The sequence below is a fragment of the Cygnus olor genome, chromosome 27 (assembly GCF_009769625.2).
Source record: "Cygnus olor isolate bCygOlo1 chromosome 27, bCygOlo1.pri.v2, whole genome shotgun sequence".
Lineage (NCBI taxonomy): Eukaryota > Metazoa > Chordata > Aves > Anseriformes > Anatidae > Cygnus > Cygnus olor.
Window position 1 is genome coordinate 2542247 of NC_049195.1, and position 13434 is coordinate 2555680.

Genomic DNA, 13434 nt, shown 5'->3' on the forward strand with positions numbered 1-13434 from the left:
CTAGTGAGGACTTAACCCACAGTTCCTCTTCCCAGAGGAAAATTGAAAAGCTGCTGTCCCCTTCTGAGCGGATAAAATGGAAACCCTCTTAAAACTTTGCACTGGACTAAACTACCAAGTTTAAAGCTGTGTGGAGAAAGCTAATTACATTTACAGAGCATTTAAACATTTGGTCATAGGCTCCAGCCATGCTCAGATTCGGGGGAAGACCACCGAGGGGGTTGTCCTTGTGGATGTATGGATGCAGCAACCAGCGGCGTGAGCGGCTGGCAGTGACGCTGGCTGGTTCTGAGACCTTCCCACGAGGGAGATCTCCACCCCGGAAGCTCTGTGACACTGTAAAACCCAAGCACTACCACTGAAAGTGTCACTGGTGTTTTTCCAGCCAGCTCTCATACTCCCCACTCAGTTAGCTGTGTGTGGCTTCTATCTGAGGCTCTACTTTCTCTCCCTGCCTCCATCGCCGTTATGAGGGTTCAAGTAGAAACACATTGGAGGACTGACGACTATGCCAATAGTTTTAGCTTCTTTTGCGTGCCTTTCATCAGTGATCTCTGCTTAACCACGCAAGGTAGAGCCGGGAGCTTTCAGGCAAATGTGTCTGCTTTGCCAAACGCTGCCTTAAGGAAAAAGCTTCCCTGAGAAGAGGCGTGGTCTCTCTCTCCTCAAAAGGAAACTACACCATGGACCATCAATTCCTCTCTACTATCATCACCTTCCAAGGAACTGTGGAGCCTTACCTTCAGCTCTGCTACTGTATATCTCACTCCTACACAGGACTATCATCAGCCTACGTTAGCAGTGATCTGAGAGCCCAGGCTGCTTTTATCTGTTGAAGGCACCAGCCAAGGTATGCAGTTACACACAACACGTATCGCCTCGAGACACAGATGCACCTAGTGAAACAACAACATTTTGTCTTTATTAGGAGTTCCCATGGTAATATAACACAGAGTTCTTAAGGAATAAAACACAAGACTTGGGGTTGGGGTGTGTTTTTTTTTGCCATTGAGACAATGGTCAAATATCAGTACTTCTTTTTGTCTACACACATGATCAGCTTTAGCACTTACAGCTCCTCCACTCATGGTTCACAATCACAAATCCAAGGGTTAAATCCAGCTAGTATTAAATCCTACTTCTTTTTTTTTTTTTATTTTTAGAGCTTCAAGTCACTGCGGTTAATTAATTAAGTCATCGTCTTTTTTCTTTAAGCATTTACATATGACATTCATTAAACAGACACAAAGCGGACGAGCTCTCACAGGAAAAAACATGCTTACATAGCCTGCAAAAATCTTTTTTTGTGATTTTTTTTTCCTTTTGAAGAACAAATTAAAACTAAAAAGTCATCATGAGTCAGTGAAGGAAAAAAAAGGAAGACTTAAGTGAATACTGAAGAGCCGCAAGTGTTTCGTAGAATTGAAACGGATCTGCATTTCTTTTTTTTTCTCCCCAACTCGTTCAAATTGATTTTAACATACAGGTGAAAATAAAATGAAAATAGCTGCAATATATATTACGTTCACGGATTACTTCACAAACAAAGTGCAAAGTCTTTTATGCAAAACTAAACACCCAGGAGTTAAACCTAAACACAAGATGCATGGATGAGGATGGCAATGTTTTCCTTAACTTTTATGTTCAAAGGGTCCTAAAGGAATCAGGTGCTGAAGCTGGGAGCATTTGGGTACCTACAGAGTTTCCAGATCCTTTGAAAATCCCAGCGTTGATACTTCATAACAACAAATTTGGTATTTGCTTCTTAAAAGCCTTCATATATATAGTTTTTCCTTAAAAGAACCTGTAAACGCCATTTAAGAAAATACTCACAAATACAGCAAAACAAGGTCAATGTACGTGGCAAAGTACAAACAGAAGAGAAAGCAGAAGATGCAGCCAAGTGCCAGGGCGTACAGACAGTGGAGGTAATGCTGTGTTAACTGTGGGTGGAAAAGCTCTCTGTGCTAAGAGACAGCCTGAGTCCTCGGGACTCTCAAGCCCTGCAGCTAAGTGTTAAGTGGGACTCTAATGGTGCAGATTTATTCTCCGTGTCCTGAAAACATGAGCCTCCAATACTAGGGCTAAAAGACCTTCAGACCTGGAAGATATTTAAGTGCCCAGATCCCGCTGACTGCTGCAGAAGCTGTGGCACCTAAATTCATTCCATGACCACTCTTGCCCTGTGATTTCGCAAACCTGAGGCAGCAGGCGTCCGAGGAACGGCGGGGAACGACCAGACCTTCATATGAATATTTACACAAATGCAGATTCCTGAAGGAATGAGGGACTGTGAAATTTGCACCGTGGATGAGAGATTCTCAGCTGCTGTTGACCCACCGAGCTGCTCTGAGGCTCCCGGTTACAACAGCTGGGCATCTGGACTCTAATTGGAATTGCCACGGATGCTCAGGCATGCGCTCACCCGGCCGGCCTTTCGCTGAGAGCTAAAGATAAGCTCTTGTAAAGTTTTAAATAACCACTCATAGATGGCCAGGAAAGGGGACGTGGCTGCTACAGAAATCTTCCAGGCAAAGGATTGCTCTTTGCCTGTGGCCCCCTGCTCATTGATGGCCACCTCCAGGAACAAAAGACTAACTGCTCAAAGCTTCTCAAGAGACTGTCCCAGCTCCTCAGCCGGCATCTAGCCCTGTTCTTTGCACCAGCTCAAGACCCAGTATACTGAAGTGAAGATCATAGCTTATGAACCTGCTTCGCGACCTCCTATTGCAGCTAAGTGGCAAGCATTAGCTGGAACGGAACCTGGGGACACCTGAAGTACCAGGGTGGCAGTGACATTGGCGGGGTCTGTAACTTGAATGAGACTTGGGAAAGACCGGGAAGAACTGGGAGATGCCCAGTAAACTTTGTAAGGCTTCGTAAACACAATGATACAAACATATTAAAAACATACACAAATGTTAAAAAAAAAATATCCTCAAGGACCTAACTTGCAGCAAAATCCAGAAGGAAAATAAAAAAAGGAAAAAAAAAAAGAAGAACTAAACAGAACAAAAGTCCCCAACAATTCTAGCTCACCCGATGGCAGGGTGCGATGCGTATTCCTAGCGCTGGGTCCTGTTTCTCTCTCTTGGCAGCAGACAGCTACTCATGGACCTGAAGGCAGTGGTGGGGAATGGTTACTTGCTGAGACTCGTGCCTCTCTGTGCTCGCCTAGCTATTCTGCTGGAACACAGAACCCTAAAGAATATCCAGTTTAAAACCCTTGAACTACTCTTCTGCTTGGCATTGGAAAAAAAAAAAAAAAAGCTATTTTTTACATTTATTTATTCCTTTTTTGTCTGTGTCTTAAAGGCAGCTCCCGGGAAATTCACTTTATCCTTCCTTCATTAAAAGAAAGATGCTGAATGGGACTGAGGCCACATATCTCAAACACCCTCTTTACATTTACTTTTGCATGTCAGAGGTGTCAAAACAGGGTTTGTTTCTTTAAATGTGTAGGGGCTGATGGGGAAGTGAGAGGGGTTGGTGAAGATGAGGAGGGAATCTGAGGGGACTGAAAGAGGCGCCTTACTTCAGCCCCCCCTCACTGGTTGCCCGCAGTAACTGTCACAGGCTCTAAAAGAATCATAAAGGGTCTCCAGGTGCCCCCGTCCCCTCCCCTGGTCCGCTAGGCGGGCACAGAAGGGGTCCTTAGCCCAAGCTGGTGATGTTGGCACGTCCGCCGGGCGGTGCCACGATGCGCTGAGTCGTGCGGCGTGGGATGTTGTCGTCGATCTGTGCGCCTGCAGGAGAGAGAAGCCATGTCAGGCCCACTGTGCAGTGAATGTAGGCACCCCGTCCTGTATAAATCAATGGTTTTCCCTTAGTGAGCCTTTTGCTGTTTTCTTCACACACTTCCAGCTAAGCTTTTTGCTGAGACCCTCGCCCTGCCACACTCAGTTTTCTGATTCCAGTTGTCCTGGCTCTGTTCAGATTTTTGTGCCAGCAGTAGCTGCTGAGCCCATCCATACCACTCCACCCTCATTGCGCTGAAACGGCACGCTGTGAAATAAATCTGCTGCATACCAGGTCTGCAGCTGGTCTCAGCTGGCAAAGTTCCACTGATGTTGGTGCAATGTGCCCTGTTCAGACGCCCGGTTGAGGACGGAGCAATGGGGTACTCAGTGTTCATGACATGGCCCGAAAACAAGCAGGACTCCGTGATAGCTCCTATGCTGTTCTTCCTTTCTAAAGAAAAAACCTGCAAGCTAAAAACACCCCACAATCTCTCACCACCTTCCAACTCCAGCGGAATTCAGAGCATGGGAGCATAAACAAGACACGGTTTCAAGGTACTACACTTTATCCCCACAAAAACTTAGGAAAAACTTCTTTACCGAAAGGGTTGTTAGGCATTGGAATGGGCTGCCCAGGGAAGTGGCTGAGTCACCATCCCTGGAGGTCTTTAAAAGACGTTTAGATGTTGAGCTTAGTGATATGGTTTAGCGGAGGACTTGTTAGTGCTAGGTCAGAGGTTGGACTCGGTGATCTTGATAGTCTCTTCCAACCTAGACGATTCTGTGATTCTGTGAAAAGTACGTACCAGACAAGCTAAACCCAGACTGGTGCAGGTTCCTCACGGGTGGGGCCTGCTGTTTGGCAGGAGATGTCTTAGCTGAAGACGCCGGTGTGACGGTCTTCGGCGTCACCGATACTTCGCAGACGGGCCCGTCGTAGAGGCCTCGAGGCACACCCCGCAGCTCAGCCAGCTGCAACACACAGAAGCAGGGAAGCCTTCAGGGTGAAAACAGCCTTCAAAACAGACCTAGACAGCTGGCCTGATGCTGCTAAGCCAAAGACATACGGTTCAAGATTCATCTTTAGTGAGAGGATTTGAAAGCATACAAAAACTCCTCCGGGCTGGTCCCCGGGTGGTAGCCGGCCTCTTAAGCAGCGTGGCTAAAATGAAAGATGATGGGGAATGTTGTGGCCCCAGCTCAGTGGTGTCTGCAGCCTACAGACAGCCCCAGCTCTTCCCCTGCACCGCCTCTTCTTGCCTTTAATGATCTCAGCCTACCTGTTGCTGTATTAAAGGCTCCTGACAACTCTCAAATGAAACTTATTACTCACACCCCAAAAGGGAAATAATGCTGACCCAGAGCCAAGGCTGCACAAACAAAAATCAGGCTAGCCTCACATCTCCGGCTTCAGAGCTTTAGATTGGGTTAAATGCAATTATTCCAGTTGAGATGCTGCCCAATTGGATTTATAGGTCAGAGACACAGTTCTGCGGGAGGCCAGAACACACCAGAAACCACGGAGCTGTTCTCTGCAGTGCTAAATTATTTGTGTTTGTAACACTGATAACTTGTAATTTCCTCAGGAGAACAATTAAGGAAAGATCATTTGCAAGGGACATGTAGGCTGCCTATGGTCAGCAGAACTGGAACAGCTCTGGTTTTGTCCAGGAGAGGGCATCAGCTCAGACATCGAACCATCTTTCTCCTCAGAAATCTGACTTCATCTGGAAATAAACTTCTTAAATCCTCTGCAGCTAAGTTGCAACCGAGTTCGGCATCGTCTTCTCTCTCATCTTTTTACCAACTAAAGGCATTTCAAAAAGCGGTTTCTGTTTTGATTGGGTGTATTTTACCAAAACACTCTTCCAACAATTTTAGCCTCTTAAAAATAGAAACATTCCCACTTCTATCCAGGCAGTGGGCTGTGCCTCTGACTCACCAGTCACCAGACAAGAGCATCTGACAGAAGGGAAAGCAACATAATATATCTTAAACAATAAATGAGAATTCTAAACTGTTGCTGAAAGGTTTGATATATAACTGCTATCGGTGAGTTCTCTTGGTGCTCCTGCAGGAGGAGAAGCCTGCTGCGTTATCTGCAGATTGACTCATGTCTAAACCAGACAGTTCTCACTCTGTCCAGGTGCCACCAAGACGGAGCACAATTACAGAGCAGAAGAAGAAAATCTGCAGCAAATCCACGCTCAAGACAAAGCATATTCCTGTAATGACTCAAGCGAATAGCAAAAATGAAAGAGGAATGAGATAAATGTGGCTCCTATCCAGGGAACATTTTCTGGTGCAGAAGTGTGTGTATTTTGCGAGCCAGGGGATAGCATCTGTTTTCCACCCACTTTAACTTAGGAGTCTCAGGGAGACAACAAATGTGCATCCAACCTCTTATACTCACCCTGCTCCTTGCTTTGATGCGCTTGTAAACGAAGTCAGGGAAGGGTTTCCTGGGGATATACCGCCCAGAGCCCTCGGTTACGTGGAGATTCCCGTCCTCCAGCACGATCTTCCCCTGGCTGATAACCACCAGGGGCGACCCACGGCACTCCATGCCTTCAAAGATATTGTACTCCAGAGACTGGAACAGACAAAAAGACAACGTGATGCAAACATTCATGCCAGCAAAGCCTGCCATGCTTTAACTAGCCATCACCAGCCATGCTAATTCCCCAAGTTTCGAGGACAGATGGAAGCAAACCCAATAGCGTTTAAAGTTATTGAGGATTTACTCATGAAAAATGTTCTTTGTGAAGATTCTTACAGAGAAAATCCAGTTTCAAATGCAAATACTTTGAAGTGTACCCATCAAAATGGATTTAGGCACCTAACCTTCCTGAGCTGCATGTGATTCAAGAGCCGAATAAAGTTTTATCTGAGTTTCATACTAAAAATTATGGTAATTTAAAAAAAAATGTATTTCAAAAAAGCATTTTGCTGATGGGTCAGGGACCAGACCAATCTTGTTTTACTCTAATGGGATTGCTCATCCTCAATTAACAGAATTTGAAACATCACACCATGGAAAAAAAGAGAAGTTTTAAAGGAATGGTGGGTAAATGTCCCACCCAGGAACATCCTGGAACGAGATGCACTCCAACCGTGTTATTTGGGGACTCGTACTCTGGTGATCAGCTCTGAGACAAACCCAGGTCTTTTTTGCTGAGTTAATGACAGAGTTTGATCTTGAAGTGTGTTATAAGTATGGGTAGGCTTGACTGCAGATTTACAATTAGCTAGAATGGTGGTTAAACCGACTGCGAACCGGGTCCAGCAAGAAAAAAGTTGTGGTGGCAAAGGAGGAGGCTTGGTTAGAAACTTATGAATTAGGCTGTTCCAAGAACAACACCATCTCCCTCTCTAGCTCCTCGTGTTTCCTTGCCAGACAGTGGCAACAGCGGTGCGAATTCTTGGAAAATGTTCGCATGTTGCTCTAGCATTTAAAAATGTTACAATCATCTGATGCCACATAATCAGTACGTAGCCCTGTGTCGCAGCAACCACTCGGCCTGCCTTTCAAAGGGCCTTTTGTTTTATTCTTGATCAAAGGAGGATGCCTAGACTCTCTGGGCATCCCTTGTAACAATTTATTTTCTAATACAAGGCTCACGTGCAGTGTGAGACACAGAAGTACCCCAACAGATGCAATGCCAGGTATAACAGGCAATGCAATGAGAGAGGTGAAGAGGTGAAAAGCTGGATCTGTAAGAAAAAGGTTGCTGCTTGTTCAACAGCCCTTCAGGTTCTAACAAACCACTTGAAAGAGAGCCCTTCATCCTCCCCAGTCTTGGCACCACGTCTGAACTTGCAGGAGTCTCAGAGAAACTGCAGTCTTTAGGCTAAACCCATTTCTGAGCAGTGACTCCAGGGTGGATCCAGCCGTCCTTCAGCCTAGCTCTGAGACCTACAGCAAAACCTGGAGATGGCACACAGTCAATCCTGACTGTACCGGAGCATGTCCCCATAGATAAGGTCTCTGAAATTTGCGTAAGGAAATTTTAAAGAGTCCAATTCATTTGCTAAAAGCAACCGCCATTAAATGGCAGTGGCTGTCATACATTCAATCCAGCAAGTTACTTCCAGCTCTTCAAGCTGGTCAGCTCCAGTACGCACAAACCCAGGTTTAGGCCACTAAATTCAGCACCTAACAGCAAACAATTCAGCTCCCTCTGCTAATGAGCAAGCCATTCCTTTCCAGATTGGAGGTGATGAGTCTGGAAGCACCTCTAAGGTGATTAAAGCAACCAGACTTCTGAGTCTGGATGCCTCTGCTCAAAGTCTAAGCACGGACAGGATGAATCCAGGCCATCTGTGACCAACTCTGACACAAAGTCACAGGGAAGAGAACCAAACCTTTAAAAAAAAAAGTTCCTTTGTGAATGTGCCCAGGGATCCAAAGTGTGGAAGAAAATTTTGCTCCTTCAGCTCCAGAGTGAATGAAAGCATTCATGGAAAACAGAACAAGGAGTTTTTTCCAGGGAAACATTCCATAGGTTCATCGCCAGCAGTGAAACAAGTTGTCAACAAATGCAAACAGAGGTTGCTTTCTCTGAGACAGTGCTAGAATGGCACAGGGAGGCTCCAACCACCCCTTTGTGCCGGGACCTTTCTGCCATTTCGCACAGGGTGGGAAGGCCTTTTTCTGGAGGAGCCAGGTGTAAGGGCTGGGACGCTGCTGGGGGCCACAGGCAAACAGTGCCTCTAATGATGCCGCCACAAAGCCACAAAATAAAGAGGGGCTGATTAGTGTGGGAGCTGCCCTGTGCCAGCTAACATTGGGATGATAATCAGTCAAATCCTGTCTGACTCCACACATGTACCCCTGTGGATTCACTCAGCTAACAGCGCCTGCAGTAGGTATTTCTCCACTTCCCTCCTCCTCGTGGGTACTTGCCAACTTCTGGGCCTCCATCACCCAACTAATCCTGCTCCTCACCACTGCCAGGGGGCAGGACATCTGCAGCAAAGCCTGAACATTGCCAGAGGCCTGGAGCAATCAGGGCCGGATCAGTACATGGTGTAAATCTACTCAGACTCACTGACCTGGATCAAATCTCCAGCTAAGGTGTCCAGGAGCTGGCACGCTTCACTAACTGCAATGAGAAAAGGCGCAGTCCCATTCCCGCTGCTAGTGAGCCAAAAGGTCATAAATGACACGTCGTGATAGGAGGCCTCTTGGCATTTTAAGAGATTTGAAGAGCTCTCTGTGCTCAGATCCGCACGTCTAACACTCAGAAAGAGCCAACAATGTCTTTGCTCCAAGGGAAATGTCTGGGTGTTCATGTGATTGCAACTGTGGACTCAATCACCTCTCCGTCTGCTCACATAACTGAGCTGTGCTGGGTGTAAGACTAAACAGAGCTTGGGGCATGGGGAAAAAAAAACCCCTCAGTTGTCACGAGCTCTGGTTCTTGTCAGCATAGTCTAAAGGAAGACAGGAGGAAATGAGCAGCAGAGCTCATATCATAAAAAACATCCTTACTATGTTATGAGTCTTGGCAGAGATTGTCTTGACACTGTCAGGATCCCAGATAACCAAATCAGCGTCAGAGCCCACTGCGATACGGCCCTTCCGCGGGTACAGGTTGAAGATCTTAGCTGCATTTGTGCTGGTCACAGCAACAAACTGGTTCTCATCCATCTTGCCAGTCACCTGGGGAAAGACAAAAGGAGGCACTGCATTAGCCAGATGGGGACCGCTCCGAAAAGCCAATAGCAGGACCATCAAAAGCAGATTCCCAATGAGCTCTGTGGGGGCAAAAAGCTCAAGTAAAGGGACCGAGCTTTTGCAAGGAGGTAACGACACACTGCGGCAGCTCCTTCAGCTCTGAATGTCTGCTTGCAGAGAAGGAGGAAGGAACTTCTCTCACTCACCCACCCAGCTGCGGTGCAGCAGGGACCAGAACCAAAACCCCCTTTCATTACTCTGTCCACTTGGCCACACCACTTTAACTCGAGAGAGTGACAACTCCTGCTTGATCTGTTTATCAGCAATACTTTACAGGTGCAAAAAGAGATAACAAAACATACACAAACAGATTTTCAACTCCTCCTCGCCAGACTGGTAATTTAGGTCAGAAATCAGACATACACACACACACACAGACACACACACAAAAAAAAGGGGAGATCCAGACCTGGCACACAGCACTCTCAACTCAATTACCATTCTGCTACTGGCAGAGAGGTACAACTGTTCACTATTTAAGTGAACGTTTGCTATATGCCTAGATGCTTTATAGGCTGGATTTTCAAGTCTGCAGAATCGTAGGTGGAACAGTGGCTTAAGCTAAAGAAGTTTCAGGGCTTGCAAGAGCTCCTTCTCCGGCCATAACGCAATCAGCCCAGGACATACCACCGCCTTATCCCAGATGATGGACATCCTCTCTTCAGTCCCGTTGGTCCCTTCAGGGATCAGGGTAAAGTTGTCCTTCCCAACAGCTTTCTGAGCAGTGTTGAAGGTGCAGTGGGCACTGCCAGTAACTTGGAGGTCTCCGCTGGAAACAGTCAATGACAGCTTTTTAAGGTATTTTATTGTCACAGGTTTACCAGTAAAGATAAAACACCCTTCTGCTGGCTGCCAACAACAGTTATTATTTTTATAACCCCCTTGTCTCGGGATGAAACATATCTTGAAAGAACACAAAGAGCTCTACTCACCAGGACAGTAGTGAGTTGAGAAAATCAGGAGTGGTTGGGTCAGGACTCAGTGGTGGGGAAGTGACAAAAGCTGCCGCCTTGGCCCAATTCTTGCTCCAGTAATGAGATCCGTCAGTACCCAAGCTGGCTGTGATGGGCTCCCCGTACACCACAGTGCCTACAGGAGGGCAACACAGGCAGATCCATTGTGAGCGCCAAGCGATGTCCAGCCTGGCTTCCAGGCACGAAGCACCCTTCTGAAAAGGACATCTTCACGGGGAAGTTATGCCAGCACTGCACGCTGCATGGTTTCTTGGTGCTTCCTCTCAACTATATGATGACAGTGACACAGGGTTGGATTGAATTCACTGGCCTGCATCACCAAATGATTGAACATCGCTAAACTCCTGGCCCATTCAAAGCTCCTCTGGAACTATGTTATGCTACTAAGCGCGTGTTTTCACCAGGAAGCTCTTAATTTTATATGCCTGTCTTGAGATCTCTAAAGAAACGCTGTGCATTTGCCAACAATGGGTACCTCAGCGTAAGCATCCAAACCCCTAAATACCGGAGTTAGTAATAAAGATACTGTCAGGGACAAGAGCAAGGAGTAGCAAAATGTGCACCCTGCCTTTACACAACCGCTGAGGTCAGAGCTGATTAATTGTGCTTGAAAGGGTTACTGTAAAGATTCACTGTATTGGATTCCAGGCTAGGAACCTCATGAAAGAGCCTGAGGGGAACTGTAAGAGTATGAGGGGACACAGCCTGGTCCAGAAGGGATGTGGAAGAAAAAGAACGAACAAAAAAGGCACCTGCAGTATTTTTATAAACGTACAGCCATGAAGGATCTAACAAGGCTGGGTGGTTTTGGAGCAGGCTCTGTGCACAGACCAGATACAAGTCCTACATGGAAAGTTTACTGCCTGCAGAGAGCACACCACTGAGAGGAAACAGCAGCGTTTCTGGTTCGCAAATGCAGCTCAGGGAAGCTGAGTGATTTCCCCAAGGGTTCATGGTAAATCTGTGGCAGGACTAGGAAATGAACTCAGATCTTCTGACTCGCTGTCCAGTCCACTAACCACCAGTGCATCCTTCCTCTTTATTAGCATTTTTGGAACCACATGAAGGAAGAGCCGATCCTTAAGGCCACGATGCTTTGCATGCTGGAATGCACCAGCGACATCTGCACACCAAGCAGCTGCAAGATGCTGCAACTTCAAAAGCGGTGCAGGCTGGCAGCCCCGATCTGCTCACCAAATGAAACGCTCCCCAAATCTCCGCTAAGTGCCTGTCCAGCTGGCTTCTGAGCCCAGCCACTCCGTGTATGCGTAACTGCCTGCAAAAAGTGTGGGTAGTTAAAATATTAATGCTAAATGCTTCAAAAGCAAAATACTGGCAAAGGCAACGCAAGAGCCACTCAGCAGGGCCTTACCTCGCCATGCAGAGTACAGAAACACGACCTTTCACCACGATGTTCAAACTACTGCTATGTCTACAGGCTCTCAAGCAAGCTGGGCAAGAGTGTGTTTGGTGAGGCAGAACTGGCTCCAGTAACGGGCTGCACACTGCTTCCAGGACCACACCGAAGCAGGAGATGTTGGAGCAGCTTTATCGGAGGGGATCCACCAGCAGAGGAAGAGGCCGTGTGACATCACTTGCCACAAATAGGGTTATGAAATCAGAACAAGGCAAAACACACGCTGGCTATTAATGGGAGGCCTGTTGTGGGCCAATACATTGGGAGGATTGTTCTGCAGGGAGCAATGTTTTGAGCTCCCAGATCTGCCAATGACAGGGCCTGCAGGGAATCTCCTCCATACAAATGCCACTGGGAACATCTGGCTTTAAATAACAGTCGCTCTTTTCCATTTAGCAAATCAATTCGGTTTTGTTTTTGCTTTGGATAGTCTTCAGCTCTGTTTCCTCTGTTGCTTGGGAGGGCAAGGATAGTGTGTGTGGCCCTCCTGGGCTACCCAGTTGGGTAATGCACAGCATTTAAATTGAATTACTTAAATAAAGGAGCAGAGAATGGTGTGCCATTTATACCCCAAATTCTCCTTATAAGGAGAAAATGCAATCTGGAAGAAAACTGCACATACTACTTCACTCAGGAAGCTAAGCAAAGTGAGCTCTGTGGGTCAGTCATCTGGGACCATCCCAGCACCTCTCAGACAGGCCAAGCCCCAGCCACGTCAGGTTGTGTTTTATGGGTTTTGTGATGAAAGTGTGTGGTCCCTTACCCCAACCCCTATGACTACTCTCCAGCTAGTGGTCTCAGGACAGCGAGCACAGAAAGGTGTTGTTGTCGATGCTGCATCTCTGTGGTGCATGTGTCTCCAGTCCTTTATCTAGAAAAACGACAGGATGCTTCCCTGGCTTATGGGATTAAGTTGCACCGACACATCAAGTTGTTTTCTGGGGCAGTGCACCATGCAGTCACTTTGCCGTGTCAACACATCTTCTCGTTTCAGCATGATCTCCACTAATGGAGCTAGCAGAGGACAGTTTATCCCAAACAGCTTGAGCTGCTTCCACACCATGAACAGAAAGAGATGCCTTGGAGATTGGTTTCCCTTACCAGCTCTGAACTCACTTAACAGGAATTATGGGATCAAAACACTTCTGAGCTAATACACAAACACAAATCTGTTTGCTGCAGTAGGAAATCAGCTCTTCTAGCACCAAACGCTCAGATGGAAAGTGATGTCATTTGTGTATCTATTCAGGCTTATTTAGACTGCACCAAATTAAATACAACCCTTCTGTGGAAAGGAGGGGGGAAATGATCCCTCCTGCTTACTCACCCACCCAGAGCACTTTAAATAGAAATGAAGGGTTTAGTCACAGAAGTAGGGAGACAGGCGCGCTCTGTGCTTTGTAACCCTCGTTTCTTGGGGGCAAGACAGCACAGTCAGGACCTGGGAGAAGTTACTGCATCATTTAGTCATGCAGCTCCTTCAGACCTCACTAAGAGAGAGGAGACACGAGGCAGCAGCATCCAAGGCAGGTCTGAGCCTTGCTTCTTGCAACATCCTCAGGC

General features: G+C 46.9%; 1 protein-coding gene across 2 annotated transcripts in view; it reads right to left on the bottom strand.

Annotated features, from left to right (window-relative positions):
* Positions 1–900: 900 nt before the first annotated feature.
* Positions 901–13434, bottom strand: part of DPYSL2 (dihydropyrimidinase like 2) — a 53713-nt gene continuing 41179 nt past the window's right edge. For both annotated transcript variants that reach the window (XM_040538500.1, XM_040538501.1), the window contains exons 9-14: positions 10413–10569; positions 10108–10249; positions 9235–9405; positions 6154–6333; positions 4547–4712; positions 901–3746 (exon numbers count right to left, since the gene is read on the bottom strand). In XM_040538500.1, the coding sequence (XP_040394434.1) occupies positions 3655–3746; positions 4547–4712; positions 6154–6333; positions 9235–9405; positions 10108–10249; positions 10413–10569 (908 nt within the window). In that variant the 3' untranslated portion in view covers positions 901–3654. The remainder of the gene's footprint in view (positions 3747–4546; positions 4713–6153; positions 6334–9234; positions 9406–10107; positions 10250–10412; positions 10570–13434) is intronic.